This window comes from Python bivittatus, unplaced genomic scaffold (genome assembly GCF_059951505.1).
Source record: "Python bivittatus isolate LINGU-HERP-01145 unplaced genomic scaffold, Pbiv_v1 ctg000700_np1212, whole genome shotgun sequence".
Classification (NCBI taxonomy): Eukaryota; Metazoa; Chordata; class Lepidosauria; order Squamata; family Pythonidae; genus Python; species Python bivittatus.
In genome coordinates this window covers 84193538-84217267 of record NW_028277098.1, presented here as the reverse complement: position 1 = coordinate 84217267, position 23730 = coordinate 84193538, and the positions used below count along the sequence as shown (strand labels likewise).

Sequence of the window (23730 nt, the reverse complement as noted above, 5' to 3'; positions counted from 1 at the left end):
CATACATTTTTTACTCTTTCTTTCAGCATGGTGCCCTCATTGAGGACCTGTTTCTGTGAATAGATACTACAGCATTTAGTTTTGACTCCATGGCCAGCACACAAAAGAACTATTTTTGCATGACCCTTATTTTTTTTATTAATTTTGCATAGGTACCTTGTTGCCCTTTTGCCACATGGGAAAGTGCTCTCAGTTTCAAAAGCAATTTGTGATACTGTGCGGGGGGTTATTGTTCAAAAGGTAAGGGGAAGCAAAGGTTACACAGAGGGACTTGACCCTTAGCTATACCTAAATTAGTTTTTTAGATCTCAGCTTATATTTGAAATTTACTTTATGTCAATTACATTCTTTTTCAGCTTCTCCAGCACCAACAAGGACGGGCCAAACTGGCAGCTTATCTGGTAGCCCCAAACCTTTCTCTCCTCAACCATCAACTCCTACAGCTCCAAAGCAAGAAAGAACATCTACTCCAGGAAGCATTCTTAATCTTAATCTTGGTAAGCTAAAATTGCCATGAATAACTTTCACATTTATCAGTGAATGCATTTATATGTATGAGATCAAATTTCTGAAATTCAGTGTTTTTTTTTTTTTAAAAAATGTTATAACTTCAAGAATTGTTCATGCATAATGGAATAAGAGGTTTACATATGATAGTGATGATTGGAGTGGAGAGTATACCTGTTTGCAACTGCTGTTACTGAATTTTGGATTAATATATCAGTTTAAGCTTTTCCATTGGCTTTCAGTCTAACTTCAATAAATGCCACTGAAAAAAATTTGATTGGTTTTATCTAAATATGATGGCTGTTTTTTGTAAGAGTACTGACCTTATACATGGTAGCATATGAAGCTTTCATATCAACTTAACCAACAATTGTTTGTGCCCTTATTCAGTATTTACTCACTAGCATAAGAAGAGTTCAGAGTGAATTGTGCTGATTGGTCACAATCTTATACATAACTAACTGCATAATTCATATCTACTTCTGTCCTGTCCTACAATAAGCTATTGAAGTTTACAACCATACTTCCAATATTTGCAGTATTAATCATTAATAATAGTTAATGAATGTGGAATGTAATTAAATTAGTTTGTGTTTGTTTAAACTTAATTACTTAATGGAAATATTTTTAACTTAATATTCTAGATCGTAGTAAAGCTGAGATGGATCTGAAAGAGTTGAGTGAATCAGTCCAGCAGCAGTCTACTCCTGTGCCACTGATTTCACCAAAACGACAAATTCGCAGCAGATTCCAGCTTAATCTTGACAAAACAATAGAGAGTTGTAAAGCACAGCTAGGTATGCATGTGCATATGATATGATTGATTGTGTAGGCACTGAATACATTCTTTTTGTCAATACTTCATATATATAATGTGATGGTGGAGTATTAGCCCTATATCCAAAGAAGCAGGATTCAGAGCCCTTCATGCTCTGATCTTTGAACAAGCAAATGCTACTTTCATACAGTATTAAAATATGAAGGATTTTTTCCACAGGATTTTTGTAAGATTTATAATCAGTGGGCTGCTATGATTAGATCTGTTATATGCATGTTCACTGATTCATGTGGCTTTATTTTTTTAAAATATAAGCTATTTCAGAAAGAAATGGGGTAAAAAGATTGCTTATTTTTTATGATTAGGAATCAATGAAATATCTGAAGATGTAGCAGTAGAGCATAGTGACTCAGAGGATTCTGAAAAGTCAGACTCCAGTGATAGTGAATATATCAGTGATGATGAACAGAAGTCCAAAAATGATCAGGAAGAAGAAGAAAAGGAAGGTATAAGAAGTGACAAAGAATCTTTAGCTGTGAAAAAAAAACTAAAACCTCCAACTCCAACAGAAGAAAAAGAGGAAATTAAAAGTACAAGCTCAGAAGTGGAGAAAATAAATAGCCCTGCCAAAGAGAAGGCAAATATAGACTCTGATAAAGAGCTTTCAGAAAAGGGGAAAAGTTTGTCACATCCTACAAAGGAGAAACTGAAAACTAAGGAAGAGACAGACTCACCAACAGTGCATCTTGGTCTAGACTCTGATTCAGAAAACGAGCTAGTTATTGACCTAGGTGAAGACCAGTGTGGCCGTGAAGGACGAAAAAACAAAAAAGAAGCCAAGGAATCACCTCCTAAACAAGAAGGTAGGATATTTTAACATTTTTGTCAAATGTCTTGATCATGAAAATATTGAATACCACTTTCAGAGCTGTCCCTAAAATTCTTATTGAAAGATTTTTGCATTTCTAGACTGCAAATGAAACAATTTATTTCATTTAAAAGTGGAGCTATTGCTTGTTATGTTTTTCCACATTTCTGTAGCCAAAACTATGTGATTTTTACATAAGAGAAAATGTTACATACAGGTAGTCCTCGGTTAATGACTGTTCATTTAACAATGGTTCGAAGTTACAATGACCTCTGAAAAACTGCTTTGCAACTTGTACTCATACGACTGTTGCAACCCCCCCACGGTCACATGATAACAATTTGCAACCTTTTTACGACAGTCATTAAGCAAATCACTGTGGTCATTAAGCGAATCATTGTTAAGTGAATTCCAGCAAAAACATCCACTGAAGAAGCTGGATTTGTTTAACAACTACAGTGATTCGCTTAACAACCATTGTAAAAATGGTCATAAAATCAGGTTTGATCATGTGGTGACTCGCTTAATGACCACCCTGTATACAGGAAAAAAGACTTGAGGAATTTAAAAAATACTATTGCAGTGCATGTCAGTACACGTAGTCCTCACTTAACATCCATTCCTTCAGCCACTGTTCAAAGTTATGATGGTGCTGGAAAAAATGGACCAGTTTTTCAAATTACGACCGTCACAACACCCCCACAGTCACGTGATAAAAATGCGAGCCAGTCCACATTTATGACTGTCCCCCCCCCCAAAGCTGACTGTCGTCTTCGCCTGCCTCCCCTCCACTGGGCTTACCATCCCAGCCACGTGCAGGGAAGTGCTGTGGCTGTGGGGCCGCTTGCACCTTTGCGCACTCTTCCCCAGCCCTACTGTGCTCACGCCACACCTCACCAAGTACCTGTGATGGAATGGTTTGATGAAGGCCGCGCTCGGGGAGATATGCATTTCCTTAGCCCCCAGCAGGAGCGTGGGAAGGTTAAGAAGATGAGACTGGCACCACCCTAAGGAATTCACGGTGTTTTGGCTGGCTGGCTTGAGAAGTTTAGATTTAGTCTGGGGAGATTCTGTCTTGGAGGTGAAGCTAATAAATGCAACAGAACTGTATCTGTATTCAACAGAACTGTATCTGTAGGTTCAGCCCAAAGAACTCCACGAGACAGTACAGATACAGTTCTGTTGCATTTATTAGCTTCACCTCCAAGACAGAATCTCCCCAGACTGACTCTAAACTTCCCAAGCCAGCAAGCCAAAACACCGTGAATTCCTTAGGGTGGTGCCAGTCTCATCTTCTTAACCTTCCCACGCTCCTGCTGGGGGCTAAGGAAATGCATATCTCCCCGAGCGCGGCCTTCATCAAACCATTCCATCACAGTACCCACACACACAGCCCCATTGCACTTCACCAGCCACTTGCACACTCTCCCTCAGCCCCTTTACACTCACGCCATGCCTTGCTGGCCACACGCACACACTTATGCACCCTCCCCCACCCAGCAACATCCATTCCTAGCCCTCCTGCGCCTCTCCAGCCACCCACATACCTTACCCTAGCCCCACTGTGCTCGTGCTGCACACTTTCCCCCACCCTCCCCCAGCCCTTTTGCTCTCACTCTGTGTCTTGACAGCACCCATGCACCCACACCCTCCCCCAACTGGCAGCAGCCATCCCCTCCCATGCCTCACTGGCCACCTACACACCCTCCCCAACCAGCAGCAGCCACTTACCTGCCTACTGGCCTGCTTGTGAGTCATCTGGGACTTGCAACTTCCTGCCAGCTTCCCCGCTGACTTTGCTTGTTGGAAGCCAGCAGGAGATTATGGAGAGGTCCTTACTTAATGACCCGCAGTCCTCACTTAACAACAGCAATGGGGACTGCAAGGATTACTGTCACTAAGCGATGTGGTCACATGATGTTGCACTTTACAACCACATCACTTAGCAATGGAAATTCTGGTTCCAGTTACTGTCGTTAACCAAGGACTGCCTATATAGGGGGAAGAAAAGACAACCGTGAGAGAGAGGAATAATGTGGAAAGGGAAATAGTTTAGGCCGATTGAGTGAATTGGGACGGAAAACTTAACTGTGGTGTACTGTCCAACAAATGGACCTGATTAAAAAACTACTAACTGTTCCTCTTGTGGCTTGTTTAGGCTGTTATTCGAATAAGAGACTGGCTCATTTCTCAGAACGAGAAGAAGCTGGAGTCATTAAACCCAAAACACAGAGATTGAAATGAAGGGTAAAGAAAATAATTTACATCAGTTGCACAATATTGCAACATAGAGGCGGGACTTAGGTCAGTTTGGATTCCGGTAAAAAAAAATCCCCATACTTATCCATTTGCCATTGTCATGGCAAAAAAAAAAATTATTTAGAAAACCAACAAACTGGAGACGGTCCAAATAATCATTTTATTAGTTCAAAGCTAGCAGATTACTGGTCTCTTGCCCAAAAGTGGCAAGAGCAGGAGCCACAAAGTTGTATAGATTGTACATAATAAACTAATCAAAGACAGTTTGAGCATGCACACAAAAGATCCCAAATAAATAATTGCTTTATAATCATTAAGGAAAATTATTGCAAGCACAGTGTATCCTTCATGATGTCAAAACATTATAAACACATTCTTAGAAATACAACATAGCATTTCTTTTGATACAGGCACAAATTGGCACAATACATGAGAGGTACAGAGAAGGACACCTAAAGAAACATAGCAGTGCTACCCCTAAAATAAGTGAACATACAAATTGATTCAGACTGAGTTCTTATTTGAACCCACCATAGCCACAAATGTCAGTTCAGATTAGACCAACTGTTTAGTTCAGAAGTACTATATCTTCTACTTGCTTACAAACTGGCTGCATTTTTATATACTTAAAAGCAATGAAATTGAAAATCTGCACTGAGCATTCTTTATGAACTATTCCCTCAAGTTTGCTGTTGATTAATATTTCACCTAATAAAGTTGCTTAAAGTCAGCTGAAAGGGCAATAAAATCCAATAAGTGACCTTTTATTTCTGAACCCTGAAAATCTATATAATACACGTAGTGCCATAATCAAAGAATACATCAGGACCAACCTTATCATTAGGCAGAGGAAAGCAGACAGCTTCAAATATGGCAGAACTGAGCGCTTCCACTTTCAATGTGGAATATGAGTCAACTGCCAGTCTATTTTTTTGGATGTGGAGTGAGCACCATTTTATTCTTTGTCTCAAGAAGCAAATGTGTTGAGCTGGCCCTGGAATTTACCAGACATTTAATTCTATGCAGTATGTTAAAATAAGGTAAGCAATGTTCTGCATAGGAAGATAGTTTAAATTAAAGTGGCAATTACTCCAGTTTCAGTATAACAACGCTGAGATTTAACCTTTATAATGAAAAAACTCTAAGCAGTTTTATAAAGAATTGGAAGGGGGGGGATTAGTAGAATGGGATCTTCTAAGGATGAGTAGAATGGGATTTTCTAAGCATCTGATTGTCTTAACTAATTGCATGTATTTAAACAAGATTGCGAGAGAGAAATCTATTTGCTTGGAGGTTGGTGAGAGAGCCCATAGGGTCAATTCATGCAATCCCAAATACCTAGGTAATCACCCAGAATACATTTTTGTAACATTAACTAGAAAACTTTGTCACCTTGCTACTTTAGCAAAGTACCAGCTTGTTTGTGATATGCATTTGGCATATGCTAGCAGGACATTCTGAGATTTCTAATCCTAATACCTGGAGGTTACTTTTTTTTTTTTTTAATTTAACCAAGGTGGATTGATTTATATCAAACTGATTTAATCACTAGTAAGGAAAAATCTATAATAATTACTCACTAGTTAGAGTCGTGGAAGTATAGATTTCATTTTATAAATTGCATACCATAAAAATCTAAGGAAGTAGAAGTAGGCCAGTTCATTCTCTGTAAACCAAACTATTGCTCTTAAATTAAGAATATTGCATCTCAAGCGGACCATTGCCTTAACATTGTTAAACAGTTACATGCCACTTAGGTATCTTTAAATTTCTCTAAAAATCCTGCTTATCTGCATCTTGATCAAAATAAGTAGTCTCAGTGTTGTCATTATGGTCACTCTGAGGGTAAATAAGAATGTAATAGCTTTGAAATTACTAAGGTGGCTATGTCCCTGTTAGTGTCACCATGTTAGATGTTTGCACTGGTGAAATATGTATCCTCTAAGAAGTTTAATGTTTCGTTTGGTAGTTATTTCCTGAAACTTACTATCTTAAGAAGGCAAAAATTGAGAATGCCTAGATTTCAGTTTTACTGTTTCAAAATCTGAAGAAAATTTCAGGCTTTGATATCATGGATGGATGTAAATCAGTGACAAAGAACATCAAAAACAGGACATGTTATGATACAAATGGTTGACAGGAGATTACTGAAATGCCAAAACAAAAAGTTTAAACTGTCTAAGCAAACTATATTACAGCTATTTACTTCCATTTAATCATACTTGCAGGTGAAACAATGCTTTTGCAAACACTTGTAAATTTCTTTCTAAATCCACTAGTTGAAAACAGTAGATTTTCACTTAATAACAAAGAATCAAATGCTTGGAAATCTAGGTTATATCATACTCCCCTATAACATTGAATTGCCAATAAGTCTTTATTGTTTTTTACCTGCTTAGCTGCAGCTAAAACCCCGGTTCCTTCAAGTGTGAACAGTCAGCCTCCAGCTGAAACTCAGGTGCTTACTCGATCAGCATCCCAAACGCCCCCAGCCGGCGTCACAGCTACAACAAGTGCTGTTTCTGCTGTCAGCACTCCAGCTGCAGCTACTGGAAGTCCAGTAAAAAAGCAGAGACCTCTCCTACCAAAGGAAACTGTCCCAGCTGTGCAGCGAGTGGTATGGAATTCTTCAAACAAATTTCAGACTTCTTCCCAGAAATGGCATATGCAGAAGGTGCAAAGGCAGCAGCAGCAGCAGCAGAATCAGCAGCAGCAGCCCCAGTCTTCCCAAGGAACAAGATACCAGACAAGACAGGCGGTGAAAGGTATTGCTCACCTTTCCTAATGTCTACTCATTGCAGTATGTTCACAGTGGCTATGCCCAGGGACCTCAAATGACTCATTCTTCCATAAATGTGAATTACACCAAAAATTCCACCACTATGTAGTAAAAGTCCTTTCAGTTGGAATATGAATTGTCCCATCCTTTCACTGATGATTTAGTTAATCTAGTTGATTTAGCATTATCAAAATAATATAAGAACATAGTTGACTATGACAGTAATAACACTGTTGTTAGTGACAGGTTGAATCTAGATAGGCCATCCTGTAAAGGGAGATCTCTTCTCATATATGGAAGTCTTTTGGAACCAGCAGACGCTTCCCTGATGCAGGACGAGGAGGTTATTTTTGCTGACTGTCTTTTCCTGACATGTGATTCCTGAGCCATTCAGAGCAGCATTTGGGGGGTGGGGGGGAGATTGCAGGAGAATGAGAAAATTGGATCTCTTTATCTCCTTCTTTGATTGTGAACTGAACTCTTTAAATGAACTTCCTCTGAGTAACTGCTTGAGTTCATATCATATATGAAGAACCAGTTATCATTGTGTTTGTACCAGCAGCTTTTCACATAAACTGAAATATGTTTAGCATATCATAGAATAAATTTAATTAAATCTACCTAATATTGCCTGTATTTTGTTTTAAGAACTTTAAAAACTGCAGCTTTTGGAACCACCACTTCTTTTTTTCCCCCATCACCTTGGTTTAACATTCAAAGCTTTCTAATTATTTTATAATGTTCTCGTTGGTCCTAATAAACATAATGCATTATTAATTTTTAAATGCCTATGGGGCATTTTACAGTTGATAAAACCAGCATGTGTACTCACTAAAAAATGTCTTATGTTCCTAACTGTCTTGTTTTAGGATTTTCTGTTAACAACGTTATGCACAGGTTAAATAGCATAGCTCTTATAACTAAGCTGAAGAACTACCAAATAATATTTATTTCAGAGGTTGCCTGTTTTTAATTTTCTAAATGCACTGAAATATACAGTAATTCACCTGCAGATTTGTTTTGTATTCTAGCTGTACAGCAAAAAGAAATTACTCAGAGTACTTCAACGTCAACTATCACCCTGGTTACAAGCACTCAACCTGTTTCTATAGTAACCAGTTCTGGATCAGCAAATACACTTTCATCTTCAGTTAATACAGACTTGCCAATAGCAACAGCTTCAGCAGATGTGGCTGCAGATATTGCTAAATATACTAGTAAAGTAAGTTTTTTAAAAAGTGGTATTTAATGTTTGATTTAAGTTAATGCATTTTTAACATGCACAGAGTGTTGATCATTCCTTTGTTATTTTCGCCATTCACATGGATCAGATTAACTTTTGAGCACACACAAGAACCTTTACAGCAATATTTTAAATTGGCTCCTAATGTATAGCCAGAAGATGTGTAATTTTTCCTGTTCTATGTTTTTTGGATAAGTATAGAAGGGGAAAAATTAGCCAAAATATTGTGGGTTAAACACCAATAATATTTTCTGCAAAACCTGGCCAACCTTGTTTAGGTTGAGAAACTAAGCAGGGTTGGGCCTGTTTAGTACTTGGATTGGAGATAGCAGGAGTGTAGGCTATACTAGGAAGTTAACAGACAAACAAGAGGGGATTCCATATTGTAGTTGAAAAAAACTATATGAGCATGTCTGTAAAGTCACCAGGAGTCAAGCTTGACTTGAATTAGTCTTTGCTTTACATTTATGTGTACAGCATAGGTTAATTAGTCTTCCCTATTAAATTTATCCATTTGTGCTATTTATTTGTGTGTGTGTGTGTGTGCATGTCATTAGATACATTGGAAGATGGATGGAGGATTTCTTTTATGCCCAAAGATCCATATAACCATATAACAGCAGTGGACAAAGCCATCCATGGCAGGATTGCTTCCTCAGTTCATTTGCCTAGAGCAGGCACACAGATCCATTTCATTCCCTCTGTCTCTCATTCACTTACATGCACACACTCACTCAACTCAACTCACCTTCTCTGTCAGCACATACTTACCCCACTGATACAAATACCATATTATGATGAGGCTTTAAACTAGTCCCCATAGAGCTTAGCAGAATTATGTCAAATTTCCTTTGAATATGACCTTTCCAGGAACATTCTAGTTTGAAATTTCAAAGCTAGTTCAGTCATATTGCAGAACTGACTTCCATAGAGGTTAGATTATAGCATTGAGGACAGAATCTTTAGAATGCAAAGTGAATGATAACCCTCAAGTTATCTAGGTTCTTCACTATAAAAGGCATGATACCCAGATACAGATCTTAAACTAAGCAGAGAGATTATGATGGGCTACTTTTGCCAATTCTTCTCTATGGTTTATTTGAACAGAAGTCAAGGTGCAATGCCAGGTGGTTTCCCATATAATACATAGGTAGCCACTGGAGGTGAAGAGAGCTGATACTTTTGTTTGTCATATCAAAGCAGGTGGTAAGCTTTGGAAGTGAGGAAGATCCTAATTGAGTAAATCATCAGCGTTTGGCAAGCTCTTGCAGTATTTATGTGAAAAGACATGGCTGTTTAAAAAAAAGTTCCCAAACAGAACTTTAAACTTGGGGATGGGAATAGATTCATTGTTCTTCAGTATTTGCATAATATTAGCCAACTTTGGCAAAACAGGCTCAGTTTCTGGAGAGTAGCATGTAACTGGTATGGCAAATTATAGTATGAAATCTACAACATGCATTTTATATACTAGTCTAATCCTTTTCATCATAACTAGTGTAAATGAAAATTAAGGAGCTCTCCCCAAGAAATGTTAATTCTGTATTTTTTCTTTTAAACAGATGATGGATGCCATAAAAGGAACAATGACTGAAATATATAATGACCTTTCAAAAAATACTACTGGAAGCACAATTGCTGAGGTTAGTATTTTTTACCATCTACATGGGGCTGCCCTTGAAAACCACCTAGAAGCTTCAACTGATCAAGAAGGCAGAGGCTTGAGTAGTGATGTGTGCCACTAATTATTCCTATGTAACACCCCTACTGTGGGAGCTGCTATATTACTAGTTACTTTCCAAATACAATTCAAAGTGCTGGATATCACCTTGGCTTGGGACCTAGATGTCTTTGGGACCACCTACTCCTGGTGGTTTTTGCCCATTCAATTGGATCTAGTAGACTGAGCTCTCTCTGGGTACCTCCCCTAAAGGGGTGTCCCCTCTTCTTTGGAACAGCATTCCCCCCAAGATTAGACTGGCTCTCTCCCTGCTAACTGTCCGGAAAGCTGTTAAAATCTGGTTATTCCAAAGGCCTTGGGTGGAATCGTTAGGAATGGAGGTACACCTTGCTATGGTATGTGTTTGGTGTTTGATATTCCTCTGGCATGAAGTGTACTGTAATTCTTCTTATGTTTTTATTGTATGTTTTGATATATTATTTTTTGCTCCCTTACAAGATAGGGTTTTGTAAGCTGCTCAGTGTCTGTTGATTGGAGCTACATATAAGCTCTAGTTAAAATCTCTTTTGCTCTTAAACTAAAATCTTTGTGTTAAATCAGGAGTATACATCTATGGCTTGAGAACCACTGCAGTTCCTAAAAGTCTTGTTTGTGGTGTCCAGACTCTCCAAAAACTGTCATCAATGTAATTTTTAATGTGACAGAAAGGGAGATATTTAAATATATGAGGAACATTCATATTAATTGAATGGTCCAGTGTATGTTTTTGTCCTGGCTCCATTCACTTGGGAGTTCAGGCCTTGACACATAACTGGGCTATTGCAACTGGTTTTACATGGAGCTGCCCTTAACCATCCAGACGGTTCAGTTCAGAATGCCACAGCCTGGATAGTAACAAGCTCAGCTTAGTTTGTGCATATAATGCTTCTACTGCATTAGTACACTGGCCTCCTACTGCAATTGTTGGTAACAACCCTTAAAGCTCTTTATAGCTTAATCTACAAGACTCCCTACTTCGTATGGAATGTGCCCATCCAGTGAAATCCAAAAGGAAGGCCTTGTTGAGGGATTGCTACACTGACTGTGAACATCACCCCTTCTTGGGGAATACCCCCCCCCCCGAATAAATTACCTTCAGACATACAGGCAGTCCTGTCTTAATAGCATTTTGGAGGACCATGAAGACCTGGCTCTTCAGGAGAGCTCATGGAGGTATACTGGAAGGCTGATCACTGCTCCTGAAGAAGCGATATCATGTTTTCAGGGGATATCACAGATTGTATGTGTGTTATTCTGGTGGTGGTGTGCCTTTTTTTTTTTACCTTAAGTATTGAAGTCTTGTAAGACATTCAGGGTAATCTGGTTGGAGCAGCCTAGAAGGTTGAGAAATAAATAAAATGTCCAAGTATGGTTCTTGGCCGAAGGTTGCACACCCCAATTTTAAATCTTTTGTTTTGGTCTCTGATATTATGTCAACTCTTTTGAAATTATAATTGGGTGTTATGTGCATGAGAGAGAAGCACAATAAAATAAAGAATTTACCTCATGTGGCTGAGACCTTCTATGCCAAAAGTAGCAGTGTAATAACACTACGTCATAAGTATAGCAAACTCAGTTTTCCAAGATTTTTCTAGTACCTCTAGAAAAATCTAGTTTTCTTCATTGGGTTTATTACACAAATTATCCAAGATCCAGTTCACATTTGGAAGTACTTAATTCAGTGTCATTGTATCAGATTGTATAGTAAATATATTACTTAAAATTTGAGTGGAAAGGGATAGTATTTACTGTGAGGCAGGAGAAACAAGAAGGCATTTCTAGGAACAGCTTTATTCTACCTTTTGATTCATATACATTTGCCCTTCTCTGTTTCTATTCCACCAAGAGGAAGAGTAGGACTGGCGTTTATTATTTATAGGAATCGTGCTCATTGTAATCATATTAAAAAAAAAGTTTATCTCTTCAATTAACAACACTGAAATACCTTTCCATAGAAGTGATTAGTTTCTAAATAAAGATTTACATCCAGTGCAATTGGATTTCCTTTCACAGTCTCCCTCCCTCCCTCCATCACTCTCCTGTGCACTCAGATCTGATTTAAAGAGTCCCCCTCAGTAACAAGCATGGGGGATAGAGGGGAAAGAAGAATTTCATTCCATTTTGACTGACATTCCTGATGTTATTTATTTTTTAATATTTCAGATTCGTCGTTTGAGAATTGAAATTGAAAAGCTTCAGTGGTTACATCAGCAAGAGCTCTCAGAAATGAAACATAATCTGGGTATAAAAATACGCAGTTCCAAACAATAATGTCACTAATTTTTGTGGTCCATGGCACACTATGTAATGGAACATCTGTGCTGATCTGTTTTTCACATGTATAATCAATTATAGTGGTCTAGCTCAGTCGTCACAGTAAATTATCATGATAAATTATAGTAAACTACCCAAATTGGCTGGTAATTATTTCTTGAATCACAATTAAAAATGGTTGGTTGTTTCAAAAATGAAGAAACATGGAAGTTCTTAAAATCTTACAAAATAAACTTACATAAGTATACACATTATAGTGTAAATTTGTCTACCATGATTGTAATAGAGTATGTTTAATTCAGCTTAAGGTAGCTTATCATTATTATTTACAGATCAGCCGTATATGTATTGTTAGATTATATGTGTTCATCTGTTACCTAGAACTCACAATGGCTGAAATGCGACAAAGCTTAGAGCAAGAAAGAGATCGTTTAATTGCCGAAGTAAAGAAACAACTGGAATTGGAAAAGCAACAAGCTGTGGATGAGACCAAAAAGAAGCAGTGGTGTGCCAACTGTAAAAAAGAGGCCATCTTTTACTGTTGTTGGAATACCAGCTATTGTGACTATCCTTGCCAACAAGCTCATTGGCCTGAACATATGAAGTCTTGTACACAGTCGGGTAATTGGCTACTGTTTCTACAGTTACATTATTTATCTTTCAATCTATTTGTGAAAGAACACAACCTCACTTCATTTTTAAATTCTCTTTGGTTTTATTTTAGCTACTGCAACACAGCAAGAGACTGATAGTGAAATTAGTACAGAAACATTAAACAAATCAACCCAACCGGGCTCCAGTGCACAGCCTGCACCTACAGAAGTTACTAGTGCTCCTAAAGAAAAAGAGGCAGCTGTTGAAAAGAGCAAGGAAAGTGTTACGGTAAGTGTTTCCCTCCTTGGTGCACTCCTTCCTTTAGGTTTACTTTCCAAGCTGTACAAAGCAATAAATGATTGTTTCCTTTTTAATTTTATTGAGGGCTGATAAAACGCCTTTATCTTCACCTTTACAGAGTTAGTTCTTAAGGATCCAGAATGTATCTAGTCTTGTACATGCTACCATAATTTTTTTATCATGCCAGAAAGTGCTTAATTTTCATGCGATTTTGCTTTGGCTCCACCCATTTGGAGGTGCAGCAGCTGCTGAGACTCATCACAAATATCCGTCAGTCTTCTCTCATTCTGAAATGTGGAGTGTATATGTGCACATAACACATCCCGGTTTTCTTGTCAAGCGCTGAAAGCTCAATTTTAAAAATGTGACCCACATTTGTATATAACTCAGTATCTTTACTCTTCTGCAGAATACTAGACACTAGAATTGTTAACTCTACAGAGATAGCTATTAGCGTTCTTTTTCTTGTATGGGTTAAATATAGATCATGGCTTCCTTTTTAAAGCAATACTAGCAGTTACAGTAAATTACAACTTCATTAACAAGTACATTTCTGCTTTCTGTTGATTCCTGTATGTCCCTTCAGTTTTGTTTTTCTTAAAGCACAATAGTAGGTTCAGTTGAAAAAAGTGAAACTATTTTATCATAGCATTTTATATAAGCTACTCCTCTAGAAGTCAGTATCTCTTACAAAGCTATATAGTCCAATCTCCATACTTTATATATTCTGAGAAGAAGAGTCATAGGTCTGGTACATTCTAAAGAAGAAGAAAGGGGGGACCGAAGCATATTTAGAATTAAATACACTGAAAAATGCTATATATCTTAACAAGGAATGATACCCACTTGCCTTACTTGTAACTGTTCTGTGCTTGCTGTGATAAGGTTTCTTATCATGAAATATTCTGCTTTGAAAATCTCAAATTGCATTCACATAATTGTTATACCTGTTTGAAACATCAAACTGTATGCATTGCTCACTTTCATGTTTTAAATTTTGCTTTTATTTATAAAAATGTAACCTGTGAATTCATTAAGATGTAGCGGTGTTTTTTTTTAAGCCAAGCCCTGACATTTTTATGGGTTAGATCCAGAATTTGTTTCACAAATGGGGAACATTTTGTAAGTCTCACTCAGGACCAACAGATGGGTAGAAGGTATTTTTTAGCTGATCACCATCTATTGCAACACCTAGCCCTATCTCTCATGCCTCAGGAGGATCTCTCAGCTCTTCCCCCCCCCCCGCCCCCAGCAGATTTGAGGGGGCTTTTGACATACCAGAGAGGAGAAATCTATAAAAATTATCTCCCATCTTCCTCCAGCAGTCAGAGGGAGTCCTTCCATTCAGGGAAGGCAACATCTGGATCCAAACCCATGTTAATAAATAGGTGGCATTGACATAAAAACTGAACCTTTCACTCTGGTTACCTGTGCTGTCTCTGCAGATAGCAACAGGTGTGACAAGCAGCCAGCCTATAAAGTTGGTCCAGGTACCGCAGACCACTACCTATATACCAACTACTCAACCCACAATTGTAAGTACTGCTTTTGGCATTGAAACAGCTCATTATTTATTTTGGAGGGAGGATGGGTTTTCTCCTGTGTTACCACAATATGAATTCACTGGTCTTGACTCAATTTGCCGTGCAAAATGCTTTATTTTGCTATACATTTCCATTTCTCTTACACCACACATTTTCATCCAGGACAATCAAAGATTAAGTTTTATTTATTGGTTTAAAATTCTGTATTGCTGTTTATCATCGTTTCTAAAGTAGTTTAGGAAAAGCTATGCTACTCTTCAGCTGTTGTGTTTTGTGTAAACATAATTGCAGATATGGACAATTCTTCCTTTGTAAAACTTTATTTTGGATTTCCAAATTGCATTAAACTTCTGAAATTGTCTTGTGCCAAGTTGGTTGTAGTTGGCCAGTTGGTTAAGATGCATCAGAGGCCAATAGTGGGTAGTGGATCTGGTGGTAAGGCTTTTGTCAAGAGGGTGCCTATTTTGATGGTGGTAGGGAATGAGAAGGTAGATGTTGAAAGTCAGTATGTCGCTAGACAGGAAAGGAATTTCGCAGTTAGATAATCTTTTTCTAGCTACCCTGGCAACTTAATCATCCCAATTAGTAGTTTCAGTTCCACATAGAACTTACCCTTGCTTCTTTTCAGTGCCACGTAAATAAACAGCAAAATTTGAAACATTTCATGATTTGATCATGGATAAGAGAGCTGACCTGGTTTGTATAACAAACCTAGTCAGATGAGGCAAGTGGGCCTGTTTCAGTAATTAAACAGGTTAGAGGAAGTAGACAGAGGGGAGCTATGGTTGTGATCTATAGGTATGACCTCACCTTTGCCAGAATTCCAGCCAGATACCTGATCTATATTGAATTATATACCTTAGATGGGAATAAGGGAGAAACATGGGATTCTGCTTGTATAACAACCATCTCATTAATTGATTGACTTATTTATTTATACGCTGCCTCAGCCACCCAAGTAAGTCTAGATGGCTTGTAGAATCCTAGATGCTAGGAGACTTCCACATCAACTTCAGCCCTGGACTGTCTGGTATGACTCAGGAGTTCACAGCAGCTGTGACATTTATGACATTAGATCTTGGAGCCAGTGCATATTGCTGGTCACATTTGATTTGGTCTTTTATTCTGGCTGGAATAGTGTTTCATGGGTGAATTACCATGTGATGCCCCATTGTCATGGATGGACCACTACCTGGATAAGATTGGATTTAGAGTCACTCTCCGTCTGTATAGGGGTGGAGGACAGATTCAGCTTGCTTTTCCAAAGAGGCTTTTGGATCCAGTGGTTTTCCAAGGAGCCATACAGTGTTTTAGCATAGATTCTGCAGGCAGTTCTGACAATTCTGGTTGAGTCTTGGAATTGGGAATTCACTAGAGTGGTAGACACAACTGTGTAAGTACCATCTCCCCTTTTGAAGTTCTTCTCATGGTATGTGAGCCTGTGGAAGAGCTCTGTTGAATAAAGGAGGAAAGAAGATGGCTAGAGCACTGATGACAGACAACTCACAATAACACTGGTAAAGCACAATATAGAGCTCATTTGAGAGTCTGTGCTGCAGCAGTTTATACAGAAGGGAATGATACTTTGCTGCATCCACCATATCTAAAGACTCTTGTCTAATGTAGTTGTTTAAAGTTGTGGGACAGTTGACATCTGTTCCTTGGACTCTGAATTTAGAATCAGAACCTTCCATAGCTTTCTGTGATGCATTGGGTGTCAATTATTTTCCAGGTATAATACAAAGTGTTACATATTATTTTGTAAGCCTTACATGGATTGGTCCTAGGTCACTTGAGAGAATGCTTCCTCCTACAAGATTCCCACCACCCACTAAGATAATCAATGTTTCCCACTACCCACTAAGATCGTACATAGAATTTTACAATTGTTAAATGACTTTGTTCTGGATATTTTAAATTGTTACTAGATTTTTGTATACCTAGGAACTTTGGTCATAGGTGGTTTAAAAAGCAAATATGTAGATATAGGTAGTATATTTGGAAATTTCCTCATTGACATTGGCAGTTGATGTTCTTGGTTTAATATTAGGTCGGAGTTACAGTTTGGTTTGTGCCCTACCTAGTAGTGGTCAGGGAAAGTGTGTGGAAAGTGGTGTCATATTATCAGAGTTTTGAGGGTCAGACTTCAGGTTTTGCATTTTGAGGATGTTGAAGGTAAGGAGCAAAACAAGTGCCTTAAGACTCTGAAACCCCCAATCGTCTGGAAATAAAAAATATTTCAACCCTGTCAGAGCATAAATAGGCTACTAGATTCCACATGCATCCCAGAGATTGCCTATTATTGAATTATGTCATTGTTCCATACCCATATGGTAATAAGCATCAACCCCATTTAACTTTTCAGCCAGTACTTCTCTACCCTCAAAATATTTTCATGCTCAACAAAGGAACCCAGAAAGATATTGAAATCTCTTGGGAACCTTTGGGGGGCTGACAATTGGAAAAGTCCTGTACTAACAACTTGAGATTTGTCCTGCTTTATGCTACAGTTGGAAGGTGATAATATGATGCAGCATTCTTCTACCTAAACTCTTATGTTTGCAGTACAGGTAGACCTCACTTACTGAATGCAATTGGGACTGGCAACTCTGTAGCTAAGCGGCACGGTAGTTAAGTGAAACATCTCATGACAATGCCAACTTACAACATCGGTTCTGGCTGCGGTTGTTAAGCAAATCACTGTGGGTCATTAAGCATGACATCATGTGACTGCGACTTGCAACTTCCTGCCAGCTTCTCCATTGACTTTGCTTGTCGGAAACTGGTTGTGAAGGTTGCAAATGGTGATCACATGATGCAGCGACCATTGTAAATGTGCACTAGTTGCCAGACACCCGAATCGTGATCGCATGACTGCAGGGATATTGTGATGACCAGAATTTTAAGGAGTGGTTGTAAGTCTCCTTTTTCAGCCCCATGGTAATTTCAAACGGTTGCTGAATGAGTGGTGGGTAAGTGAGGAGTACCTATTCAGGCTTACTGGTTTATTGAATTAATCTGGTTGCTAAGCAGACTGACTGGGATACGGAATGCACCAGTTCACAGTCTAGCCAGCTATATTTCGTCTAGCATGTTGTGCAAACTCAGTCAAAACAATTTATTTAGAAATGTGTTTTGCTTTGCATTGCTGGCCGTGTTTGACAATCAGGTCACCATTTTTCAATCATAAAATGTCATATTTAACACTCGGTCTGATTTTGGACTTTCTCCTTTACTTTGTGAATTGCAGTTTAGCTCACGTGCTTGAGGTGCTGAAACTGCAGCATCCTTCCATCATAGTGTATCACATTCATTCCATTGTCTGCTTTTGTTGCAATGTACCTAGCAAAGGATAATCTTAAATAAGTGGATGGTAATGCCTTTAAAATAAAAGGATTATCCTGATAAATTTGCCCATATCTTAATAAAAAAAATTGTCCATATCATATATGGTAGTAATCCCCAATCTTTTGGGGTTTGTGGATACATGTGAAATTAGGCTCATCATATCACAATACTGGTGGTCCTCGGTTACAACCACTTGTTCAGTGACCATTCAAACAATGGCACTAAACAGGTGGTAGTTATGACCAGTCCTTGGAGTTCCAGCTTTTGCAGCATTCCCACAATCACATGATCACGATCCCAGCGCCTAACTCACAATTATGACATCATAGCGAGCCACACTCGTGATTATGATTTCCAGTGCCCCCTGTCAGCTTCCTACAAGCAAAGTCAGTGGGGAAGCTGACAGGAAGTCAGAAGTTGCAGTCACATGAGGTCCTTGCTTAACGACCCGTGTCGTCAGCAACTGTGAATTCCGGAACTGCTGTCACTAAGCAGCGCAGTAATGTAACGCCATACTTTATGACTGCATCACTTAGCGACAGTAATTCCAGTCCCAATTGCTGTCATAACCCGAGGACTACCTGTATCCATACCAGGAAATTTTTTGCTGGCTGACCAGGTATGCTAGGAAAGCAGTGTGACAGCCTCCAGCTGTTATTCTTTAGTGACCAGAGGCTTTCTAAGGAAGGGAAGGAACAGAAAAGAACAGGAGGAATGCAAGTGTGATTATAGGCTAGAGCTGTACTTTCTAAGAGCTCGCAAATTAAAAATATATAATTTGGTAGAGGGACCTTGGCAGACATCAACATGTATCTCACTGGTAGTTCCAAATGTGCAACATATACATCTCATGTATGTCATCATAATGTTGATATCCATATGCTCCATGGCATGCCTAAATTCATGAATTTTTTTTCTATAGATACTAAACATGTTTTATTGTATTAATTAATTTTAGTTGTATGCTCCTGGAATTATGGAATGCATATTGAGTTTGCTAATAAACTTAACAGGTGGGCTCATCCACCATCGTACTTTTGTAGGTCTGAATGAAAAAAAACTAACATTTATATATAGTATATATAAGGAAACTACTCCAGTTCTCTAGGTAGCAAGAATGGGGAACAGTAGACATACGTAAATATTTCAGATTCAGAATTTGAAACAGGCTGATCCAGTTTTGCTTAAAGTGTACCAAGCTTGAAACATTTCTAGTATGGTCAGAACAGTTGCAACAGCTTTTTTCCAACTTCAGAACAGGGCACTGAGCTAGAAAAGCGTTGGTTTTGAAGCATTTTGCACTCCTGTGGGAGACACATTTGCCTGAGAGGTGCTGACAGAGTGGATAGTTCTAATAGAACTTAGAGTTTTTAGTATAGACTATTGAATAAAGACTGATGCGTAACACTTGAATTCTGTAGGCATAAATACATATTTATAAATGCTATTAAAGATTTTATTTCAAATCTAATTTGGTTATAAATGTGTAAGAAAAATTATTCTCTTGGGTTTTTTTCCTTTTCTTTTCTACACTATTGCTTTTTCTGTGCTCTTCTTTATTATGAAGTAAAGTTTAATGTTTTAATAGAGTTACTATAGCTCCCAGTAACACTTCACATAACATATAATCTATGGCATTTATTATCATAGAGTATAGTGATGAGCAGTAACCTAAATAAGTTTGTGCCTTTTTAAAAGAAATTGATAAATTAATAGAGAATGGAATTATTAATAACTATTCAGATGGATAAAATGGCAGGCCACTAATTCAGTGAATGACTATTATTAGAAATAGGGAGCATGAACAAATGAGAACAGTTTAACCACAGATTAACTGCAGAATGTGTTAAAACTATTTAAAAATCCTTTGAATTAGTATATTGTGCCTGAACAAGATGACATTTTTGTGATCCATCAAGAATATTTTAAATTCTTTTGCTGTGACTATACAAAGTTTTTATGAATAAAAAGACACAATTCATCAGCCTGTTTTCTTCTAAATATATACTTCAACTTCTTAGCCTCTAGATAGTAAATCATGATGTTTGGAGAGATTATGGGAATAAATCCAGGTTGGGGAAAATACTATTAGGTATTTCTTTCATTACTTACTGAGCCCAACATGGGAATCTCTATTGATGCAGATTTCCTTTAAATATTGTGGTTGATAACCTCTGTTGCACACCTGCTTTTTACCTCAGTTTTTCTGTATTGTGCACACAAGTCACCATTGAAATTGTGATTTTACCACCTACATGTTGGCATTTTTTATTTCAAAGCATTCCCAATAGACAATTCCTGGAATTACAAAACAATCCTGACAAGCAATAGAACTATTTGTTTAGCATCCCCTGTGAATTAATAGCATTTGATTTTGATCTCTCTGAAGACTTATTTTTGTTTGATCTGAGTTTTAAAGTATTATTTAAATAATGGATAGGGCATTGTTGTTCAGTAAAGGTCAGCATATTTATGTTTTCAAAACATTAAACATCTACTCCAGTGTCATGTATTGTTAATGAATTACTTGCAAATATATTGAAAAATATTTATTTGCAGGCTTCAGAATGCATATTGTGGAACAAAATACTAGCATTAAATACCCTTTCTTGTATCCAGAGTTCTTTCTGTGTCAGTACAGAAGTAGTTTACAGTGGTGGTGTGCTGTGCACTCTTTGATGATAGTCTATTTAGGGCTTTTTGTATGACACAGTTCTGCATTTCTGAGATGACGTATCTTTTGCTTTTAATCTGCAGACCATTCCTGTAGTAGTAAGTCCTACAGCTGGGACCGTGGCAATGAGAACGGGAGTTCAGTACGTTCAAACGACAATGCCTGTCCAAGTACGAAGAGTCTAACTGCTAACAAAGAAGTCCAGGCAACTGTTGGAATAGTAATAATCTCTTTAATAGAAATGTGAAAAAAAATCCCTACAGTTTATTGGATTAACCTCAAAGGTTCAGACTTTTACCTTTGTACATGTGTACAAAGCAGTTAACTACACTACATTAATGTAAAGCATTAGTGTTGGCTTTAAAAAGCCGAAGGACTGGTAAAATTCATGGTAAATCTATATTGTTGTAAATTATGTACAATTTGTGGATGACGTTAAGAGTGCCATCCCTTTTTTATATTTGTATTGACTTTAGCGTATGTTGGAAATTTGTGAAGGAAAGACTAAATCAGGCTTGCCACAAATGTCATCAAGAGGAATGATCTTCTGGGAACTACAGTTGCACGCAGGAATTATTCTTCCACTTTAGGTTTAAAGAAGAGAAGATATGAAGTACTTGGCTTGTGTTTGGAAAAGAAGACAATGTCTACCCATCTGTGTGTGCAACTGAAGTTAGTGCTGGCAATTTTAAAAAAATAATTTTCAATCTTTGGGTCTCAAGTACATTAAACAGCAAATTTTGTGTAGCGTATTTAATGTGAGAGAGAATGTTTACAAAAAGGAAGTTAAGTTTTCTTAATACTAAGGAAAAGGAAGCGAGAACCTTAATAGCAGTTGGCAATACAGTGATCAAATACTCTGGACACAAGTGGATTTGGGAGATATCCTTCCTATTGGGTTTACACACACATACACATCCATACAAGCTTTTCTGAAGGACTTTGGAAAAAGGGAACAAGAACAAGAAATGGGCAGATCTCTTGGAAACATGGGCAAAAGACATTGTTGCTGGGCTAGAGCATGTATTATGGGATTTTTTATGTTTTTATGTGAGCATGAAGCAGTACAGTATGAGAGAGAAAGTAACCCATGAAAACACTGTCTGTTACACTTATACTGTAGTATCATTTTGTATGTTGTGTAAACAAAAGCATTGAACAAAAGCAAGATGATGTATGTATATGAGCAAATTAATTGTATGATATCATTCCAGTACATTTTGTTGTACATTTTAGTCATAATTGATTTCTCCCATTGTTTATAAAGAATGCAGTCTGTACAGTCTCCAGCTAGTATGCACATTAGAGGAAACAAAATGAACAGGAAAAAAAATCAAGAGCAGACTATTTGTGAATTGCAGTTGTGTCAAAGATAGCCTAGCTGGCCTTATTTGTGAAGCATAATTGCTTTTAGCATATGGAAGTATTTTTTCACATTTTCTTTGTATAAAATTTGTATTAAACTAAATATCTTTTTTGCTTATTGTGTTTCTTTGTGACTAAACAGGTGGCATATGTTAAGCTATGGGGCTTCTCATTTTTTTCTGGGTTCTTCAGGTTATTTTTAAATCAAACCTTTAGAATAATCATACTAGATTACCATTTTCTTTGTGAAAGGTTGGAACACTTACATGTACTCTTTAAAGCTTCACTTTGTTCCATTTGTATTCCCAAGTTAGTGTCAGGCTCAGCCCAAAGAACTCCAAGAAACAATGCAAATACAGTTCTGTTGCGTTTATTAGCTTCAACCTCAAGACAGAAATCTCACCAGACTGAACCTTAGTTCCCAAGCCAGCCAGCCACAAGTGAATTCCTTAGGGAGGTGCCAGCCTGATCTTCTTGAACTTCCCACGCTCCTGTTGGGGGCTAAGAACATGCTTATCTCCCTGAGCCTGGCCTTCATAAGTCTATTCCATCACAGTTAGCTTCAGAATCAACTAATATCACATGGTCAGTGAGAAATACTGCGCTGCTGGGCTGGGGCTAGGCTTTGCACAGCAAAAAGGAGCTTCCTGGTGCACTGCGGCTCTGGGGCTTTTTGCTTCTTGCTGGGGCTGGATTTCATGTGGTGCAAAGGGCTTCCTGGTGTGCTGCAGCTCAGTGCTGCAAAAAGCTTGCATCCCCAGAGCCGTGGCACACCAAGGAGCCCTGAGCTGCAGCATATTCTCTCCCTGGCCATTCTGAGCTTGTGCCGCACTGCAGCACCTCCCTCCCCCAACTTCCCAGGCCTCCCCCACCCCATCCACTGCAGTAGCTCCATGCTCCTTACCTGAGACTCCTGTCTTTTCCCGCTTAATGACCCACATGTCTTGGGGTTATGATGGCAACCAGGACTGCCCAAAATTGCTGTCCCTAAGCAATGCGGTTGTGTGGCATCATACTTCACAACCGCATCACTTAGCAATGGAAATTCTTGTCCCAATTGTGATAAGTTGAGGACTACCTGTGAAGTATTGAAGTAAAGCTCATCTGGTTACTACAGGGATATGTCCATGCAGTTCTCTTACAGCAACAACCTATGTGAATGTTATTGGTGGTCCACCTTCCCTTAAGCTCTCAGATTTTACATTCTGTTACGTTCCCCACGTACACCTATTTTTTACACACTGTATATCTTGTGTGATGTTTTACTTAGACCACCTGGAGGCAGTACATGACTAGTTTTATCCTATACTGGGGCTCATATATATGCAACGAGATCTTTCCCTCTACTGGGAATTGAACTTATGGACCATGCACCTCAGATTATTATATGCAGTGCGTTAGCCTTTGAAGCTACCCAGGTCCAGGTGCTGGTCATCTAATGTCCTTGTCTCTGTCTCTGAGAGCATAAGGGAAGATA

The 23730-nt window shown here is 38.2% G+C and overlaps 1 protein-coding gene across 6 annotated transcripts in view; it reads left to right on the top strand.

The window, feature by feature from the left end:
• The window catches only part of ZMYND8 (zinc finger MYND-type containing 8), a 96621-nt gene extending 74252 nt beyond the window's left edge, over positions 1-22369 (top strand). For 4 of the 6 annotated variants that reach the window (XM_007425100.4, XM_007425101.4, XM_007425099.4 and 1 more), the window contains 11 exons: positions 357-497; positions 1152-1304; positions 1651-2148; positions 6812-7177; positions 8223-8413; positions 9997-10077; positions 12318-12396; positions 12810-13049; positions 13153-13310; positions 14768-14857; positions 20972-22369. In XM_007425100.4, the coding sequence (XP_007425162.1) occupies positions 357-497; positions 1152-1304; positions 1651-2148; positions 6812-7177; positions 8223-8413; positions 9997-10077; positions 12318-12396; positions 12810-13049; positions 13153-13310; positions 14768-14857; positions 20972-21073 (2099 nt within the window). In that variant the 3' untranslated portion in view covers positions 21074-22369. The remainder of the gene's footprint in view (positions 1-356; positions 498-1151; positions 1305-1650; positions 2149-6811; positions 7178-8222; positions 8414-9996; positions 10078-12317; positions 12397-12809; positions 13050-13152; positions 13311-14767; positions 14858-20971) is intronic. The other 2 variants (XM_007425102.4, XM_088154426.1) reach the window with 1 other exon arrangement.
• The last annotated feature ends 1361 nt before the right edge of the window (positions 22370-23730 follow it).